This window comes from Mauremys reevesii, linkage group 11 (genome assembly GCF_016161935.1).
Source record: "Mauremys reevesii isolate NIE-2019 linkage group 11, ASM1616193v1, whole genome shotgun sequence".
Taxonomy (NCBI): Eukaryota; Metazoa; Chordata; order Testudines; family Geoemydidae; genus Mauremys; species Mauremys reevesii.
The window spans coordinates 13,680,975-13,702,608 of NC_052633.1; the positions used below are offsets into that span (position 1 = coordinate 13,680,975).

The 21,634-nt window shown below is 41.5% G+C and overlaps 1 protein-coding gene across 11 annotated transcripts in view; it reads left to right on the forward strand.

The window, feature by feature from the left end:
* The window catches only part of ERBB4 (erb-b2 receptor tyrosine kinase 4), a 1,095,893-nt gene that overhangs the window by 839,867 nt on the left and 234,392 nt on the right, over positions 1-21,634 (forward strand). For 10 of the 11 annotated variants that reach the window (XM_039494132.1, XM_039494133.1, XM_039494137.1 and 7 more), the window contains 7 exons: positions 555-673; positions 5,064-5,205; positions 8,876-8,989; positions 10,556-10,682; positions 15,725-15,798; positions 17,993-18,083; positions 19,978-20,177. In XM_039494132.1, the coding sequence (XP_039350066.1) occupies positions 555-673; positions 5,064-5,205; positions 8,876-8,989; positions 10,556-10,682; positions 15,725-15,798; positions 17,993-18,083; positions 19,978-20,177 (867 nt within the window). The remainder of the gene's footprint in view (positions 1-554; positions 674-5,063; positions 5,206-8,875; positions 8,990-10,555; positions 10,683-15,724; positions 15,799-17,992; positions 18,084-19,977; positions 20,178-21,634) is intronic. The other variant, XM_039494138.1, reaches the window with a different exon arrangement.

Sequence of the window (21,634 nt, forward strand, 5' to 3'; positions counted from 1 at the left end):
TTTGGGCTAGAGTGTAGCATTTCAGAAAAAATGTAGACGCCTGTGGTGTGATAAGTTACAGTATGTGACCTATATGCTGCTCTGATAGGCCCATTCAGCAGCATTGGCTACATGGGTGCTAGTTGAGGGCAAAATGTGGCCCTATGATTTTGCTCAACTAACTCTGAGTTTCTGCGTATTGTTACATACCCCTGTCATTCTTTACGGAAAACTACATTAAAAGTGATTCACATCACAATAGGTTTTTTCCCAGCCAGCCATCAACCTTTGCTAACTCCCTGAAAATGAGAGATTCAGGATTTGCGCTGACTTCCCAGGGTTAAGAGAACAAAGCCTCATAAATCCAGACATATCTGTCCTACCACCTGGGCATTTTCATGTTCCTTTGTAGATGGGATATTACACAGGACTTGAGTGACCTCTGGCCTAGAGTTATTACAGAGAATCAGATGTTCTCTTCTTAATACTCCGTTGTCTTTGTTGATTTTTTTTTTAATATCCCTGTTCAGTTTAAACAGCTCTCTCCTGACAGCTGATTCCTCTGTCCTTTCCAGTGACAAAGACAGTCTGTGCAGAGCAATGTGATGGACGTTGCTACGGGCCGTACGTCAGTGACTGCTGCCATCGGGAATGCGCTGGAGGCTGTTCCGGACCTAAAGACACTGATTGCTTTGTATGTTTGGGAGTTACCTAATTTCTCTCATCCCACCGGCCACAGTGCAAGTGCTTATGCTTTAATCCATGAAATTCATGATTTTTTGTCACCTTTAATTGAATTGCCTCTGTGTTTCAAGCTTTCAGCTGCACATTTTATCATTTCATATTTTTCCTATTACATTTGCATTACTTATCAGCTTATATTACTCATTAAAAGATTTATGAGATTTACAAATACAGATTTATATGCTAATCTATGTGATTTTTATCTTTCATTTGTCTAAAATTAGCTTTTATAGATGGTGGGGAATTTTTAGAGGCATTTGTCATTACATTTTGCGCTGAAAGGTTTATATATATATATATATATATATATATATACACACACACACACGCACACATATGTAATGTATTTTGCATTGCATATTTTTTGTCTGAAGTTTGAGAATACAATTTGGCTTCCTAGTTAAAGATGGGGTTTTTTATGCTTCCCAGGCTGTATTAAACAAGTTCACCTATTCAACTGGGGTGTGCGTCTTAGAAGAAAGAGAAGAACAAATGTTTCCTAGTCACTAAAATCCAAATGCTCACAATACATCCTTTCAAAGAGAAAAAGAGTTAAAACTGAATCAGGAGCTTAATTTTCTCAGACAGACATTCTCAATATGCCAAATTCTTTCCAGATGCAGTCAATTAGTTGTGTAACTCAGAAAGCAGCCTTCGCTCCTATTACCGTGGAAAGAAATCCATGTACCTTCATCACACTACCTCACCAAGATACACAGTCTGTTAATATCTTCAGTGGAAGCTGGGTGCACACCTAAATTTGCCCTAGTAATTTCAGGTTAGGTTCTGAACTAACTTATGCTAGTATACCAGCATAGAAGGTGATGTTTTCAGAGGAAATGGAAGCCGAACTCTTAGACCTTTTTGAAAATCTCTGTCAGATAGCATAAGGAAAGACCATCGTGCATGGCGCAATCTGTGCTAATCTTGTATATTTTATTTTATAGCCCAATAGATAATATTGGACTGGCTAGAATGTATGTGTACATTGCCTCTCTTGGATGGAAGCAGAACTATTCAGCTAAAAAGAACAGGAGTATTTGTGGCACCTTAGAGACTAACAAATTCATTTGAGCATAAGCTTTCGTGGGCTACAGCCCACTTCATCGGATGCATAGAATGGAACACACAGAAAGAAGATATTTATACATACAGAGAACATGAGAAGGTGGAAGTAGCCATGCCAACTGTAAGAGGCCAATCAACTGAGATGAGCTATCATCAGCAGGAGAAAAAAAACCTTTGAAGTGATAACTATTCAACTGTGTCACAGGCCCACAAATCTTCTCCTTCAGCTCTAGTGATGAGGGCCTGTGCTTTGCAGTGTACAGGGCCTAGTTCTATCCCTGTCACCATGGTGAACTTCTGAGTGGCCTTGGACTGCAGCACAGTGACAGCCATCACATTACTGTTACTTGTATTACAGCAGCAAACAACTAAAGCTGCCAACTGTGATTGGGGTCCTGTTTAACACAATATTGAAAATACACATAGTGGGCATCGTTCAAAGTTAACTGGAAGTCAGTGGAAGCCCTTATGTTGACTTCAGTGGGCTTTCCATCAGACAGTCCCTGTCCCCCACAGTCTAACTAGACAAACCATGAGAGAAAGTATTATTACCCATTTTACAATTGGGGGACTTGTTAAGTAATTTGCACAAGGCCACTTCAGAAGTCTGTGGCAGAGCTATGACTTGATCCCATATCTTCTGAGTCCCAATCTGTCACTTTAACCACACACCAATCCTTCCTGAAGTGTTAGGAGGCCATGTATTGTTACAGTATTATTTCTGTAACATCACCGCGCACAGGAGAAAATGTGATTTCTATGGGCCATTGAACACTCCACATTTTTCTGGAGCTTCTCTGTAGCAATTATAGAAATGCCTGTGCTAAAAATCATGTTAGCACTTTTGTGAAAATAGAAAGGGCGCCAGGCGGATGCCAGGGGCCCTTAGTATAAATAAAAATCAAAAGCCTTAGCGTTCAACAGCTTTAAAAACAACTCATTTCATTCCTATCATGTGCTGGGCTCGAAGTAGTACCCTTTTGGGCTATAGTGGGGGACATGCAGAAGATGTCTTGGAGAAAACTAGCTATTTATTTTTGAATTGAGATGTACATCTTGATTTTTCCCTTTGCATTTTTGTTTTGTTTTGCTTTCAACGAGCGCTGTAAGTTTTGCATATGTTAGTGAAACAATTATGAGGGTACAAAAAGTTTTACAGTCATAAATTAAAACTTCCTGAGTCTTCTAGACTGGTTTTTAATAGATTCTTCTTGGAAAGTGTCATCTCTTTGAATAATGTATCGTCGGTGTGCCTCATTCTGATTATGCATTTACTAAGTCATCACCAGAGGATTGTCATGTTTGTGATGAAGTACTTGCTAAGACAACAGTGAATGTAGAAAATGTGCTGAGGAAACAAAGTAAATTAGTATTTATTAATAAATGAAAGTACAGTTCGTGATGCATTAAGAAATCCTTTGGCACATTATGGCAGACTCTCAAAGCTTGTAATAATATCCTGTTGTAAAAATGTTTTTAATATTTGCTGGGAAAAGTTCTCTCATCCTTCTCCGCCCACTGGCATTCATTAATCTGTGCATTCACCTTTGAAAGCAAGCCAATACCCATCCTGTGGCATAGCTGTTTCATTGTATTTACACACACGGGTTTAATGATGTTCTCAGATCTGGGGTGAAAATAAATCTGGAGTGGAGACACAATTCTCCTTTTAGGGCCTGATCCAACCATAGAACTTACCTTTATTGGGAATTAACTAAATCAAATGCACTGCTTCTGATGAATTAATCCTAGAACTGTAAACTTACTGCCTATTTTTAAAAACATGGTTCTGATGAACCAAAAATGGCAGGTTCAGTTTAGATAGGCTGTCAACTCAAAAGGATCATGGGAACCAAAGAACTCCATGCAAGGCTGATGATTTCATCCCGACTCTCCCTGGTGGGCCCTCTCCCTTCAGCAGCACTTATATCCCTTTCTAGTCTTCTGGAGGAAGGACATGACCACCCTCTCCCCTCCTGAAATCTTCAGGTATGACCCAGCTGGCCCCATCCTCATCCCATCTCTGTGATGCCTTCTGAGGCAACTCAGGCCCTGGACTGAGGTAAGGGCTTTTAAAAGAGGCAGCAGAGCCAGAGGAGCCTTACTCAGTCCTCCTGCTTCTGAATGTGAGAGGAGTGCCCTGAAGTTCCTCCCTGGGTCTGAGGCTGTGACGCTTCTTGCTAGCTCTTTGAAGAAGCAAGACAGAGAGTGGAACCAGCTGGCTATTTGCTGATCAGAAGGCTGTATCCCAAGGCCAAAGAGGTTTTGAGGCAATCAGGCTGCCAGAAGATCTATAAAGTTTCACAGGGAGGCACAATCCTGTTGCCAAGATGGCCAACCATACAAGGAGGATCCCGGGGTAGGATTGGGATGGCCTCCACTGGCCCAAATTAAGTGCATAAACCTTTCATGTAAAACGTGAAACCAGACAGATTTTTTTTTCTAATTTGAGAGTTTTGCTCTCAGCGTGTCTTATCAGTTGTAACTGATAAAATAGGCACAATACAGAATGGTAGAGAATGAAGAAATCAGTGTTTTCTCTAGGTTCAAGTCTTGCATAGTCAATTTATATTTTTCCCTATGTTCAGCTACTCTTTTTATCCACACACTTGACTCCTCACGTGTCAGGGCCTTGTCTTCTGTCAGTGATGGAGCCTGAATATTGAGTCCTATTTTTCCTTCCCAGTGTGTGAATTAACTGACCTGGTTACACTTGCCACTTAGGAAAATGACCCCCTCCAGTGCTAGCGCATGGGAAATGCATATCCTCATTGCTGTCTAATTGGGAGTTTCAGTCCCTCTGTTGAACTGTGCCACGAGAGATCAGAAGGTTGGCCCTCTACAGCACAGATCGTTAGTGTGTGTTCAGCCAGGATATGAGCAGCTTAAGTAGCTGTACGCTGTTGTCAAATTTAGAACTGCCTATCAAGTCTGTCATTGATTGCTAATAGTAAGAATAATAATTTAAAAAATAAGGCTTCCCTTTTTAGAAGATGTATTGGCATCAAGTTCCATTTAAACTGAAAAAGTTCGTATGGGTTCAAAATGGATTGCTCAAGGATTTGGAAATATCCATGTTTTAATAATAATACCTTTAATAATATCTTAAGAAGAAAAGAAGTGGCTAAATTCAGACCAGGAAAAAACAATGTATCCCATCCACTATAATTGCAACAATGCCTTTGTAGGTAATGGATAGTCAAGGTTCTGCTCTGAAGTAAGTCAATTCAAAAGAAGGTATGACATGATCAGCTTGCTTTCTTGTGTTGCAGGCCTGCATGAATTTCAATGACAGTGGCGCGTGTGTCACTCAGTGCCCCCAGACTTTTGTCTACAATCCCACCACCTTCCAGCTGGAGCACAACCACAATGCCAAATACACCTACGGAGCTTTTTGTGTCAAGAAGTGCCCACGTAAGTTACATCACTGCTGCCTTTTTCACGTTGTCATTGAAGTGCAAGTTGTGAAGAAAACCCTATTAAGAAACCACTGCTAAGCAATGTTAAGTTTAGAGCTAAGTAAATAGTGTAATAGCGCCCGGTATGCTCTTTGGCGGTAATACCTGGAAGTTATGTGTTAATCAAAGAGAGTTTCATTTTGGGATGCTGTTCTAAAAATGCCCTGTACTACAGCGAAAGGGCGGGGGGAAGTCTTAAGTGGCTTTCAGTTTTTATGACTAACACTTATTATGTTGATATTCTTATTTGGGCTTTGGTAACCTTAGGAAGTATCCTTTATTGCGTGAAGCAGAAATCTGTCCTAAATGAAAAAGATTGTATAAAGGTAGAAATTCTAGATTCAGTAAAATAACTTGTTTATACAAATTATATGCATGCTAGACATTAATTAACTAGGAGGATATTCAGACATTCTATTTCTTCAAAAAAGATGAAGTCTAATTAGCTCTGATCTTTCTTCCCCAAATTTAGAAACAAGTCACTAATTTTGTAACCCACCTTTTCCTTAAATTCAAGTGTTTAATAATCCACTATTCCAGTTTGGGGTTATCTCTAACTATATACAGTACAATACAGATTATACAATACAAATTCTGAACACAGTCCTTAAGGCATTAGTGATCAACGGCTCCATGTCTAGTTGGCAGCCAGTTTCAAGTGGAGTGCCCCAAGGGTCAGTCCTGGGGCCGGTTTTGTTCAATATCTTCATTAATGATCTGGAGGATGGCGTGGACTGCACTCTTAGCAAGTTTGCGGATGACACTAAACTTGGAGGAGGAGTAGATACGCTGAAGGGTAGTGATAGGATACAGAGGGACCTAGACAAATTAGAGGACTGGGCCAAAAGAAACCTCATGAGGTTCAACAAGGACAAGTGCAGAGTCCTATACTTAGGAAGGAAGAATCCCATGCACTGTTACAGACTAGGGACCGAATGGCTAGGAAGCAGTTCTGCAGAAAAGGACCTAGGGGTTACGGTGGACGAAAAGCTGAATATGAGTCAACAGTGTGCCCTTGTTGCCAAGAAGGCTAATGGCATTTTGGGTTGTATAAGTAGGGGCATTTCCAGCAGATCGAGGGATGTGATCATTCCCCTCTACGCAGCACTGGTGAGGCCTCATTTGGAGTACTGTGTCCAGTTTTGGGCCCCACACTACAAGAAGGATGTGGATAAATTGGAGAGAGTCCAGCGGAGGGCAACAAAAATGATTAGGGGGCTGGAGCACATGACTTATGAGGAGAGGCTGAGGGAACTGGGATTGTTTAGTCTGCAGAAGAGAAGGATGAAGGGGGATTTGATAGCTGCTTTCAACTACCTGAAAGGGGGTTCCAAAGAGGATGGATCTAGACTGTTCTCAGTGGTAGAAGATGACAGAACAAGGAGTAATGGTCTCAAGTTGCAGAGGGGGAGGTTTAGGTTGGACATTAGGAAAAACTTTTTCACTAGTAGGGTGGTGAAGAACTGGAATGGGTTACCTAGGGAGGTGGTGGAATCTCCTTCCTTAGAGGTTTTTAAGGTCAGGCTTGACAAAGCCTTGGCTGGGATGATTTAGTTGGGTTTGGTCCTGCTTTGAGCAGGGGGTTGGACTAGATGACCTCCTGAGGTCCCTTCCAACCCTGATATTCTATGATTCTATGAAAAGCACTGAAGCATCACACTACCTAACATATTTTGACAAGGCTATTCTATTCTATCCTGTCGTGTCCTGTTCTATTCCAGTTCCCATACTGGGCCCATGACTAGGGTATCTGATTTTTTTCATCAGTTTTTTTCCCCCATCTTGCTACTGTGCATCTTTTGATGATACAACCAACTTTAAAATGTATACTAGTCTAAAATCCTCATTATGGTGGAATTAAGGTGTTTGTTTCTTAAAGGAAATAAAACTTCCTTAATTAACAAGGGAGACCACCAAGCATCACTCCCATACAGGGTACTCCTATTCCACTCTAGAAACTTCTTCTCTCCATTGAAACCCCAGAGTTAGAGCTGGACACACATATTTGCAAGTAATTATTTTAAGGATAATATTCTGGCAGTTTCAATGAATATTATTCTAAATGATTCATTATTGCCAGATGTACCTAAGACCCACCTACTTTACCTTTGGTGCATTCAGGTGCCTACGGGAACTAAGAATCAACACAAATCTCTTCATCTTCTTCTCTAAGTGCCAGGCACCTTTCTTTGACATTGCTTTCTCTCACATAACCATGTAGCTCTGTGTGAGAGAGAGAGCACATGCACTCAGAAAAAAAATTCCAAACAAAACACACACAGTGCCCTGCACACACCTTTGCCCCTGGGGAGAGGATGAGAGTAGAACCATGAGACAGATAGTAGTCACATTGCTTAATACTAAGATGATCAGCATAATGTAAAGACCTCTATAGAATAGGTGGAAATTGGTGTCATTCCACCTGTAACTGGAAGACCTTCTTCTTGACCTATAGGGAAGAGGGCTGGTTTCAGGCTGGGTTTACACATGATATAGCCATTCAGTTTCATCTACCCATGTTTGCAGAAAGTCCTGACCCTCAACCCCAGGCTGTTTTGCAGTTGGCTTGAGAATTATTGCAAATATTGTGCACAGCTCTAATCATGGCATAAAATTAAGTGCAAGTGTAATGCCAACAGATCCCAGTCCTTGGCAGGCGGGATCGAACCTGGGACCTCTGGTGCTTAGTGCATGAGCCTCTACTGCATGAACTAAAAGCCAGCTGGCTGTTAGCTAAGGCTGTAGGGCAGACTCATTTTATCTCTCTCTCTGTCTCGCTAAGTGGGCTCAGTGCCACTAGATGGGACAGAACACCACACCCAGAAGGTGTGTGGGTTACACAAGTTTATTGGGCATCATTAAAATTATCAAACTGTAGAATTTACCACTACTGTGGTATTCCATATAATTGCAATGGGGAAAACCATAGTCACTGTGGTAACTATTAAGTACTGTGACTCTTAACATCAAGTACTAAATTCTTCCACTGTTACTTGCATTGAGTAGTAGCATACTCTAGGAGTAATGCCTGATTTCAGCAATAGCTCCATTATGTTAATGGTACCCAATATACTTGCAGTCTATGAAAACAAGAGATAGCTGGCATATAGGATATTTTCCCCAAAAATGTCTAAGATAACTCACTCTCTCTTGGTAGTTTCAGGTATTTAAAATCAACAACTCTTCATTAGTTTTTCTTTCCACAGTATGTTTCTTCTCAAGGCACTATAAACATGGGTATTGTAGGCATGCATGTGACTTCTGTTGAAGTCCTTCAGACAGTCCTTGAAGTCCATTGCTGTTTTTTCAGTAGTTGGATTGAAAAGGGATGACAATATTTTCAAAACATTTTTCAAAATGGGATTTGGTAAAATTGTCATAAATGCTTGCCTACATCCTATTTTCAGAGGTGACCTGGGCACTGAGGAGAATCTGTCTCGATAACTTTCAGTGGGACTTAGGCTCCTAAGTACTAAACTCACTTAGGAGCTCCTGAAAATTTTATCCATCATTAAAATACTCAAGGCAATAAATAACTCGTATTGATTTTCAGAACCCCCCAAATCATGCCCCAATATAACTTAATATACTGGCTTGTTTTTGAGCACTGCACTATTTCTTTACAGATAATTTTGTGGTAGATTCCAGCTCTTGTGTGCGTGCCTGTCCCAGCTCCAAGATGGAGGTTGAAGAAAATGGTATAAAGATGTGCAAACCCTGCACTGACATTTGTCCTAAAGGTAGGTTATCATTTATTATAGCTTTGCTTGAATTTACTCTGCACTCTAGTAGAGCAAACAGGGTATTACTTTTAAATGAAATGTATTCACGAGTAAGTTCTAGGATATCGGGTACTTTGGGCATCCACAAAACATAGAACTATGATGGCTGCCATGAGACGAGTATCCCAAAAGATAACGTAATGTAGGATTATCGCTGGACAGTGGTAATATAGTATAAAGGCTCATTTCGTCTTTGGGAAAAGTAGGGATAGTTTTTGGCCGTTTTTGTGGAATAGACAAGTAGGTTTTTGTTACTGGTGGTGTTTGGAATTTGTTAACATTCACTGGTTTGAAAGCTTCTCTGTTGGAACCTTTCAGGACCACTTCCAAAGCCCTGATTCTTCACTATCTTTATTGTCATCTTTGTGGGATGTCCGAACAGCCTGCCAGTACAACTGCTGAGTTTCTGCTCTCCCAAAGCAGAGACCTGAGGTTCTTCTGCCTCCTCTCTGAATGGCTTTGAGAGACAAGAGACGCTCTCCTTTCCCTCCAGTAGCATTGATGAAATATCTAAATCCCTCCTCTGCCTCAACAGGAAGCTTCCAGGTGGAAACCTGGGTCACTTTGCCTTCCCAACAGCTCTGTGTCTATGGGAAGCTTGAGGCTTCTCTTGCTATGTGGAGGTTTCAGCAGCAATGGGAACAAAACACTGGCAATTTTCCTTACCACAAACCTGTGTCATAACAGGGGAGATGGCAGCTAGCTCACCAGACAGCTACATAAAATCTGATCCAATCAGCAAACAGCTACCCCACACAGGGCATCATCAACAGACAAACACAAGGACTTCTGCCTTATGCTGATCAATACAATTAGCCTTACCACATTTGGAATTGAATGCAAAACTCATCTACACAATGTTGCTTTCCTGCAACAGACACCTCTTTCTCACGTAGGAGCATGTGCATGTACGCACCATTTTCCATTCAAGTTCTTACTCTGACCTGTTGGGAAGAAGGAGAGAAATTACTGATATCGTTTAAACACCTGGGAGGGGCTCAGATGCTTTGCTGATAGCTGCCACTGTTAGAGCCTAGTTAGGCAGGTAGATAGATATGTTGTCTTATTGTGTAATCTAGGGTACTGAATGTTCCTATGTGCAATGTATACCCCAGAGCATGCAAAGTTTGAATTAAGTGGACATAAGTACCCTACAGGGAAGTTTCTAGCACTGTTGCCCCCTTATGAAAGATACTACAGCCAATCAATGATGCTAACGGTGTAAGAGTCTTTCCAGGCCCCATTGGTATGTTAGTTGGATGGTGAGAGGGAATGAAGACAACATTGGCACTTCCTGCCTAAAAGTCTCCATCACAAGTACTTAGCCATATTTTTCGAGCCTTGGGAGGTTTGTCCTTGTGTTCATTTTGAGGGGCGGGCAATGGTTCTCAGTGATTCTTGTTTTACCAGAATCATTCTGCCCATCCCTGGAGGACATGAAAGTTCAGGTGAATAAGGAGCAAACATTTATTGATTCATTTAATCTTGTTGCAAGTTGTTTTCATGGAGTTCTTGTTTTGGCAGCATGTGATGGCATCGGCACAGGGAGTTTGACTTCCGCTCAAACCGTTGACTCCAGCAACATTGACAAGTTCATAAACTGTACCAAGATCAACGGGAACCTGATCTTTCTTGTCACTGGGATTCATGGGTGAGCACTAGCACATTTTTACACAGTATGTTAGGGGGCAGGCTGCAGGACAGAACTAGCTTTGGACATTTCTGATTTATATGGTTGTAAGAATGCCTGACTAAATAGAAGCCCCAAGATAAATTGGTTTTCTGATCACTTTTTGAAGTGCTGGTACTGCCAGCTTGATTCTCACATTCAGCTTTTATGAAACAAAGGATAAGAAAGAAAGTTTGTGCTGGGAAAAGGAAACACAATTGGGTCATATGTTCAGTTTAGGAGACCCTGGCCACTGGACTGGAGTGACCGCTGGTCAGAGATTGTGGGGAGAGAGCAGTTCACTTTCACTGACTTTCTTATCTTGAACTAAAAATAGGCCTAATCTGCAAAATGTGGATCCAGATCTGAGGGCCGATCTTTAATTGATTGAAATGGCCATAGCTCCCTTGCCTATGACAACGCACACCAGCTAAAGAGCCGCCCCCTGGACTTTGAACATAAGATAAGATATGGCTGTGAAATGTGCATTCAAGTTTGTATTGCAAACACCCACAACGCTCAAGGGGGTTGTATCCAGTGTGTTTCGGTTCAGACATATCTGTGCCTTGAATCCTTCCAAGCGTTATCAAAGGTTCAGAGATAACTGGAGAGAGAGAGAGAGTTATAAGATCCAAGGTTTCAGCTGGTTATATCTTGCTTAAGGAAGGTATACCAAAGAGTTAACCGGCACTTTAGATTATGTTTTGGTGCCCCATTTGGTCACCATTAAAGTCAACAGTTCGCACTACTGATGTCACCTTGTATGAATGAGCATCATTTCCCAATTGAAATGCCTCCTGGGGAAAGAAGTTCTGTGATTAGATATAGGTGACCTATACTGCAGCTAGCAGTTTTCTCACATAGTCTTCCTTCCATCCTGAAAGGATTATCTTTGGTAGGACAGAAATATGATAGTTCTCCTTTTTAATTCAGCCCTCATGTGAGCATCAGTCATCAGCCAAGGTGAATTAAGGTGCCACCTTGGTGAGGTATAACAGTGTCCATTATAAAGAAAAAAATCCCAGAGATAGATTAGCACAGTCAAGCACGTGGAAACGTTGCTGTTATGACTATAAGTACTTCGCTGTTATGAGTATAATTTCTTTCTTTGCTGTGTGGTAACAACAAAAACTATTCAATTATTTCTGCCACTACATAGCTTTTAAATCTTTACATCAGATCTGTAGGCTCCTTAAAGTTTCCAGCATCAGATGTTGAGAACTGAGATCTAATTACAGTTCCCACGCCAAATTGATGCTTGCAACTTTGCCGCCACATGGGGAAAGCATGGTTAACAACACTACAACAAAGGATCTGAAACAGAATTTTGACATGACTAATAGTGGTGGATTTTTCCATAGTCGTTCTGTGTGTTCTGGTATGTAGAAAAATCAGAATGGCCTATATCAGGATGTATCTTTCAGACTGCCCTTGGGGGTGAGGCGAAAGAAGCCTGATTCTATAATATTTGAATTTGTTATAGGGGCCAATTGTAGTGCACTGTTACCTACAGCATGATACACAGTGCATTGAGGTCAGTGTAACAACTCCATGGGAATTGGATCAGGACCCTAGAGCTCGATGATGATAAAACAGGGAAGTTAGAGTTTGACTGTGTAGATGGTCTTTTCTCTCACAGGAGGGACTACTACAGTATGGAAGGTTAATGCAATAAAGCACAGGGATGGATAAAGAACCAGGTGTAAGTGATTCAAAGAAGTGCTGCTGCAGACTTGGGGGATCACTGAAGAGGGTCACCCAAGAGTCAATGGTCACACCTCACAAGTTCTAATATCTACAAATGACCAACCAAGGAGGCTGCTATAAATTTGTTAAACTCACATGATGGAAAGGAGGTTAGAAAACACAAGAAAGGCAGCAAGAAGAATGTACAGGAGTCTGAACATATTGTGTGCTTTAGCCAATGCATTAAGTGAAATGTAATTTTTCAGTATTTTTTGAGTATTAGCTGCAAAAATGTAGAGCAGAACTATGAGCTGAATTGTGCTATGGCTAATGAATCTCTGTAACATCAAGCAAGAAGTTGGGGCAAAAATGACCTTGGAATAAAATCATATTCAGTGGTGGCTTTCTCTGAAAAAGGATCTAAATCATGGACTAGAAATAAAAGACAAGCAAAAAAGCTAAAATATATTGCCGTGTTGGAACAATGGAATACAAGCTTGTGACATTCATGCTGAAACCATTCCATGCTCTAATCAGTGTCCTGCACGAAAAGACTAATACCAGTCTTAAGCAGCACAGTCGACTTAATCTTGAGCATTACATTGGAAATAGGCCTTAGATCTTGAAAGGAACGGGCTGGAGAAAAATGCATCATACTGGAAAAAAGAAGAGCTCAGAGAATGAATTAAAATAATGTTATAGTGTAGGGGCTTTTTTTGGTTTGTTTAAATTTATTAAATTTTACAAAGTATATTTACAGAAAGGAAGTTACAAGAGCAGGAACAACTTGCAAAATAGAATTAAACAAAACATACATTAAATAAATTGTCAGTGTATTGAAATAATAATCAAATACATAGTTGCCACTCATAGTTTTAAATAAGGAAGTTGTTTCCATGAATGCATATATTCAGGAGTTAAGAGTCCATGGGAAATGGGGAATTAAGAGGAGTTTTTACAATGGTGGAGAATCATTTTAATTGCAGAGGTTATTATAAAAGTGTGTGTGCATGTGTGTATTTTTCTTTTAAATACTTTGCCTAATGAAGTACAAGATGCTTGTTCGTATTTTACCCTCACTTGGTGAGGAGTTGATCATTAACTATATAAACAGTATTGGCTCTTTGATTAATAGATACATTTAGTATGCTACCCTTCCCTTTTCTAGAGCAGCTTTGTAAAAACATTGCATCTCCTCTCTTTTGATTCATTTGTTAGTTTACAAGACCTGTTAAGATAAATAGGGCCTAGTCAATAGCCCACTGACATCAATGGATTTTACCTTTCCATTAACTTCAATAGGCTTTGGATAATGCTCGTAGTCTTTGTCAGTGTTAATACACAGCTTCTCCCTAAGTGTATGAGTGAAGTGAACTTCATTAATGCATGTGGGTAGAATCTGGCATTCAGTTTGAGACCGAGAAAGCACTGGCTGAAATACAGAATGAGACACCTTTATAGTCCAGAGGTGGTACTGGCTGTGATGTATGATCTGGAAGCTTTGTAGTTTAAAAAAATAGTATGCCTTGAGAAAAAAAAGTCACTGAAATCATTTCCGTAAGCTCACCCTAAATAATTTTAACACCTAACCACAGACACGGGGGTTGGAATTCAGGAATGGAAATTCATAGAAAAAGATACACAGAGCAGTTTGCGCAAAGCATTTTTAGAACACTAAATGTGCAGAATGTATCCCCTCCAGCAATGCTGGTGATGGGGTATTTCCAGGACTGTTTTGTTACCACCTTTCAAGAAGGGAGTATTAAAATAAATATGAAGCTAGCTGGGACCCAAAGTTCTTTGCGTGTTCTTATGATCAGAAGGTGCAAAATGAAGGAAGCTATCAATAGAAAGTTGGCCCCTGCAGCTCACTTGTTCTCTAGAAGTCCCATAATAGGATAGTTTAGTTTAATAAAGGCACTGGCACATGAGGGGTATTCATTTATGGCCTGATTCAAAGTCTATTGAAGTCAATAAGAAGACTCTCATTGACTTCCGTGGCCTTTGGATCAGGTTCTTAATTTCCTGAGTTTGGAGAGAAAGCTCAGATAAGATTTGAGCTAACATCAGCATGCACAGAAAATGTATCTTCAGTGATTTTAGCATGCAATGGCAATAAAAATAAGTGGCCTAACGATAAAATATAATTGGAATAGTTGGGGAAGAATGTATTATCCTACATTTCTGTAAGAAGAGGAAATGGCTATGAAAAATACATTGGCTTCTCTTCTTTATTGGTTTGAACTTTTTTTGTCCTAAAATACTCACTGACATTGGGATGGGGATGTTTTATCTAGTAGTCTTGTGTTTAGCAAAGAGGCCTTTTTTAATATTAATGGATTTAAAAAGAAAAATTACATTTCTATGCTGAATCCTCAAAACCTGTCATCTTTTTTTACGAGAGCCCCAATTTGCTAAAATTAAGTGTACACTATTGCTGTGGTCCACTGGGCTTTAGGTTAAGTTTCCAGAACTCATTTCACTCCTGCTCACCTGGAAATGCTCTCTGTAAAGGTTAGAAGTGACCCCCATTACTCTGTCACTGCACTGAATTCTGAGGGCTTGTCTCCAGAGGCAGCATGTTTGATTACCCTTGTATACAAATCCCAAGCGCCACGTCTCTTGGAAAGGCAAATAATGAGATGTTGGGAATGCATACTTCACCTTTTCTGAGGTTGCCTTCCACCCCAGGGATGTATTTAAAAAAAATGCAAACATTCCATAGCTCAATATTACACAAGAACCTTTCCTTGTACTTCAAAAAACCTTTGTTCAGATCAGCATTTTCATGTAAGTATTCTTCTATGGAGGGGTCACAGTGTAATAAAGTTTACATTAAGGGGGTATCTTTCAGGAAAATGTTCTCTTACTTCCTTTTATTTGCTGTGATAGGCAAGGGTCATGAAATAAGACAACTCCAGCATTGTCTGCACTATCATATTCTGGCTAAGACTTTTAAATTTGTTTTGGGCATCTCAATTTTGGGGTGGGAAACTTGAGACACCTTGGAAAAAGCCTGATTTCCGGAGAGGGTGGGAGCTCGGCACTTTTTGGTAGTCAACCCTTTGCGGTTTGATTTTCATAGATATTTCCCCAAAAATGGTAAAGGTGATGAGCACCCCTCACCTTCCATCAAGCTGAACTGGAAGATGTTGGGCTCAGGACTCCTGGGGAAACACCCAAGGCTCAGGAAGTTAATGAATTGAAAAATGACTTGGTGTATTTGCTACCTAAAAGCAAGGTGCTGATATTCCGAATACTGCTACTATATAATGTACTGTCATAAGCCTGCTCATTTTATATTCAGATCATCATAGTGTGTCCTTCTAATCTTCCAGGGACCCCTATCACACAATTGCAGCAATGGACCCAGAGAAATTAAATATCTTCCAAACAGTCAGAGAGATAACAGGTAACTCACCTCTGTGATCCTACATAATTTGGGCTCTTTTCTTATTTTACATTTGCCATTTGTTTATATTTAAAGAATACATATTTTTTTAACTAGCTATGCCACAAGTCCGATAAACATTTACTGCTTAACCTCTTCAGTATCAGTTGTTGCTTACAAGTACATACTCTTTGTTCTTATTAATGCAGAACGTTGTCGAACTCTGGGGTTCTGAGTCTAGGGAATACAAACAGGTGTCAGGAGGTCAGGACCTTATTGCAAGAAGGAGATCCTGGTTAGATACAAGCAAGATGGGAGGAGGATTTTGGGGGGCTTCTGACAGGGAAAAAGTGGGTGCTGTAAGGAAAAGGTTCCAAACCACTGCTCTGACTTAAATATACATCTTTACACCATCGCTGGGGGGGAGTTTAGTTTGTGACTCCTGTTGGGTTGTGACACTTAATGGGAGTTGTATGGCTCAAATTCCATATAGTGCTTCATGAACTTCCACCGTGTTTGCTACAGTTTCAGCTCACAGGGCTGTGAAGTGAAATACCACAGCTATGAGTTCTCCACTGTTTGCTGTTTCCAGTGCTTTATATATCGTTAAGGACAAGCAAGAACCACAAAGACAAGCTGCACCCACTATCGGATGGTTATCGTGGGGAGGAGTTTAAGCAAGCTCTTGCTCTTTTTACCATGACCTTATATGACATGTCCCTAAATGCTTTACCACTCAAAAACCAGGGGCAAATTGTGCCCCAACTTACATCCACTAGCAACCGCAGTTGATCAGCAGAGTTACTAACGTGCAAATGAGCTCTGAATGTCACCCTAAATAATGACGTGTCGTAGGTAATATAAGTTTCAGAATAGCAGCCATGTTAGTCTGTATCCGCAAAAAGAACAGGAGTACTTGTGACACCTTGGAAACTAACAAATTTATTTGAGCATAAGCTTTCATGGGCTACAGCCCACTTCATCAGATGCAGAGAATGGATGCGTAAAATAGAACATCCATTCTATGCATCCGATGAAGTGAGCTGTAGCCCACGAAAGCTTATGCTCAAATAAATTTGTTAGTCTCTAAGGGTATGTCCATGGCGGGTAGTGATCGATCTATCAGGGACCGATGTATCACGTCTCATCTAGACGCGATACGTCAGTCCCCAAATGTGCTCCCCGTCAACTCTGGAACTCCACCAGGGCGAGAGGCAGAAGCAGAGTCGACGGGGGAGCCGTGGCTGTCGATCCCGCGCCATGAGGACGGGAGGTAAGTCGATCTAAGATATGTCGACTTCAGCTATGCTATTCTCGTAGCTGAAGTTGCGTATCTTAGCTCAATTTCGCCCCCCTCCCCCCCAGTGTAGACCAGGCCCAAGGTGCCACAAGTACTCCTGTTCTTTTTTAGGTAATATAGGCGTCAACTCAGAAAGGTACTTAACTGTCCAACATTAAGTACCCAAATAGTCCCATTGAAGGTCACAGCTTTGAGTCCCATTGATGTCAGCAGGGCTATTCACATGCTTAAGTACCTTATTAAATGAGGGTCACACTGATGCCAGGCATGCAGGGACTGTGCGACATGTGATCTTCCTGCTTTACATGTGCTGCTAGGGAGGGCATCAGTGTGGCAATGATACATAGTTATGTCACTCCTCCCCATGCCAGTGATTCATATTTATGTCTCTGTCCGTCCTGGAGTATCATGATGTCACATGTGGCAGAGCGGAGACTGGGCTACAATGCCTCAAATCCAGATTCTCAGAACTGTTTCAAAACTGGGATATTTTGTAGATTTATCTATAGCAAAACAAACTCAACTAAAATGTGGGTTTTTCACACGTGTTCCTCAGTTCATGCATATTTTGATTTTGTCTGCTGACTTTTGCTAGAAAAAGGCCAGGAAACCTAAGAAGTGTTGAATTTGCTCATACGTTACAGGGCTTCTCCTGTTTCCAGTCTCTGGAACTGGACTGGTTCTGAGTTTTCTAAAACAACTTATTTACAAATCTTTGCTCTTTTGGAGGAGCCTGTACTACAGTGGCTGACATTCAAAGACAGTATCCTGCATCATTCATTACCCACCTATGTCTGCTTCTCAGACCCATGCTATCCTTTTATCATTCTTTCATAATTCAGATACATCATAGAGCAGTTTCTGTGGTTGAGATGATGAGACACTTGCTAACATTTCTGACTTTATCTCCTTCAGGTTTCTTGAATATTCAGTCATGGCCCCAAAACATGACAGATTTCCGTGTGTTTTCTAACTTGGTTACTATAGGTGGAAGAGCCCTATATAGGTAAGATATGCTTTTCTCTATTTATGTAATAATTTATACTGTGCTATCACCATTCAAAGACTGTCATATGCATAGCATAGAATGTAAAGTCCTTCATGAGGACCAACTGCATAATCACTTAGCATATTTCTCAATTACCAATGTATTCACTAACACTGGTGCAAACGCTATTGACCCTGTTAATTAGGTTGCTTTAAAAATCATTGCTTCTTGGTTTCCTGCTACGGTGATCAACTCATCACCCCCCAAATTCCATTAATGATGGAGTGTGCAGTGTGCACAATCTTGCTATTCATGGTCCAAGTTTTTGACTCATGAAGCAATATCACTAGTTTTGAAGATTATGATTTCTGACAGATATTGTGTTTCATTGTAAGGAAATATCACATTTGAATGTGTTGACTCAGATGCCATTTGTCTCTCTGAGTACGCTTGTGGTACTGGGCATACTGTTTTTTAAAAGGCAATAGAAGAGAAATACAGGGGTGATCACTGAGCTGCCCCCGCTAGCATTACAGAAAATGGCACCTGCAATAGTTTGCCAGTTCCACTTTTACAAGTGATGTTTTGATGTGAAAGCTGATGTGGAGCGGTTGGTATTGAAGGGAAGTAAATATAGTAAGAAATAATGGGGGAATGAAACAATATATCTATATGATATATACAGCAACCCCTTGGACCGGGTTGAACAAAATGTAGTAAATCAGTCAAGGGAGTCTGCTGATATCATAAACAGCCCAAGCAGATTATGAATAGCAGGGAAAACTTGAGATTGCATTACAGCCTTGTATTCAGTTTTGAAGTAGCGATTTTCATTGAGAGCATCTGGAAAACAATTATAATCATTAAAATAAATGAATTAATCTAGTGAATACCCCGATTTCTGGCTTCACTAATTTTCAACTGTAAAATAATGTACATCACCCTCTCCATGTTGCACAGTGAACTCGTAATCTTTCTATGAGGAAGGGAGATAACCAGATACTTTGAGACAAGAAAAAAAAATCCTAGAAAGCATTCTGGAAGCATTTCCTTGAAAATAATCATTTCTTCCCAGATTACTATAGCTGGCATTAATGTGACTCATGAGAGAGGACTTTCCCACATTATTTGGAACTGCATCGTTCTCTTTCATTTATGGCCTCTCCCAGTATTACTCTCCCATCTTTTTTTAGAAACCTTCCTTCTTTTCTGCAGTTGTCAGCATAGCACTTGAACTCAAACCATCGAGAGTGGGTGAAATTGTATTTTATGCCACAGAGGCCAGTAACAGCTGTAAGCCTCCAGTAATGGTGGGAGTGTGAGCATCACAGCTTATAGTATCATACCCCTGATAGCACAGTGATGCTCCACTAGACAAGTCAGCAAGGCTGCTTTGTGGTGTCTTACACTCAGTTCTTCCACATGCTCATTCACTGCTTTACAGCCGCGTAACTATACTGACCTGCTATGAATCTTTGAACCATGCTGTGTGTGTATGGCATTGGAAGCACTTGAAACTAAACTCCCTTCTTGAGTTGTCCTTTATTAATACTCCTTTTAGGTAAGACGTGCCATTGTCCAGGGATGGCTCTATGTATTTTGCCGCCCCAAGCACGGCAGTCAGGTGGCTTTCGGCGACGCGCCTGCAGGAGGTCCACCGGTCTCACGCCTTCGGCGTACCTGCCGCCGAATTGCCACCGAAGCCGTGGGACCGGCAGACCTCCCGCAGGCATGCCACTGAAGGCAGCCTGACTGCCGCCCTCACGGCGACCGGCAGGCCGCCCCCCGTGGCTTGCCGTGCCAGGCACGCGCTTGGTGCGCTGGTGCCTGGAGCTGCCCCTGCATTGTCACTTCACGCATGTGATAAATCCCACATTCCAGGGATAGTCACTGCTTATGTTTGCTCCCCCAGTGGCCTTTCCTTACTCATCCTGAAGCAACAGGCAATTACCTCTCTACAGTTCCAGTCACTGAAGCAGATTAGTGCTGGCAACATCTACATAACTGACAATACCAACCTGTGCTACTATCACACCATCAACTGGACCAGCCTCTTCAGCACGCCCAACCAAAAGACAGTGATCCACCACAACAAAAAGCCTGAGAACTGCAGTGAGTACTTCTGCTCGGTGCATACGTTTTCTTTGTGATGGGTTTGCGGGTGTATACATGGAACGAACGTGATACATGGGGTGGGCCAGATTCCCAACTGGTATCACTCTGCCTTCAGTGATGTCAATGGAGCGACATCAATTTGCACTACCTGAGGATCTGTCCCAGCTTGCCTCTGATGAGATTCATAGACAATTACAGTGCATCCGGGTGTGAGCAACTGAAAAACGAGAATGCTGCTGGCTCACCACGTTTTGACCCTGGGACACTTTGAACTTCCCACTGTTAGAAAGGAATAAATGTGAAGTGAATGTGTCGGTCCTGAAAAGGTGTTCATTTGACAGCACTGAAAACTGTAGTCCAACCAAAGTGCCTCAGTCTTAGAGGGGTAACATCTAGGAATATTTGGATGAGTTAGTCTCTTTCACTTTCACTCCTTTCTGTCCTAGACCTCTCTGATAAGGTTACCAGTGTTGATAGAGTGGCATGTCTGTTAGTAACTAGATTAAGAGCACTGCACCGGTCAGGCTGCTAAACCCAGGGTTGTGAGTTCAATCCTTGAGGGGGTCATTTAGGGATCTGGGGCAAAAATCTGTTTAGGGATTGGTCCTGCTTTGAGCAGGGGGTTGGACTAGATGACCTCCTGAGGTCCCTTCCAATCCTGATATTCTATGAAACATGATCATAGCTACACTGAAATTAGGCCACAAATTTGCATGAAGGCAGTCACATCATGGCATTCATACAGTTCATTGTAAGCATCTGCTAGTACACTAGCAAGAGATCAGATTCATAAAATTACTTTAAGTGATATTCCCTGGATTTGTGCCTTGACCAGTCAGAAATGTTACACTTGTGCTCTGAGCTGTCTTAGACTGTCTGACTGCGGTCCTCCTTTGTGTTTCCCCAGTCTCATGGCTCTGCCTTTGATTTGTAAGCTTGTTTGGGTGGCTTGAATGCTGAAGAAGCCCAGGCCTGCATGTAGAAAGCACACATTTTTTGGCGCCACCATCTCACATATCGTTAAAAACTATGAGCCCGAATCCTTGAGACTCGCCATTATTTAGAGCAGCCTCGTGGCTGCTTTCAAATATGCCAACTGGAACAGCACCAAGCAGCGGGTCTAGCAGCTGAGGGTTACTGGAATGCACTGTGCTCCAGCTACGCCCACTCCAGTTACACCAGCCATGGCTATAGCTGATCCTGGATCAATCCCTACTCTGTGCTGAGAGTTAGGATTATGCCAGCTATAACCTGCACAAGGGAATGCTCAGCTGCCTAATGAGGGTGGCTTCCTGGCTGCTTTGCCCCTGCCTGAGCTGGCGGGAGGGAGGAGCAGGTGAGTGGCAAGGATCTGGCTGTATGCTTGCAATCTAGTAAGAGGGCATGTGTTCAAAATATGTTGTGACTGGCTGTTCTTGGCCATTTGAGATTCAGGGGGAAAAGAACTTTTTGGG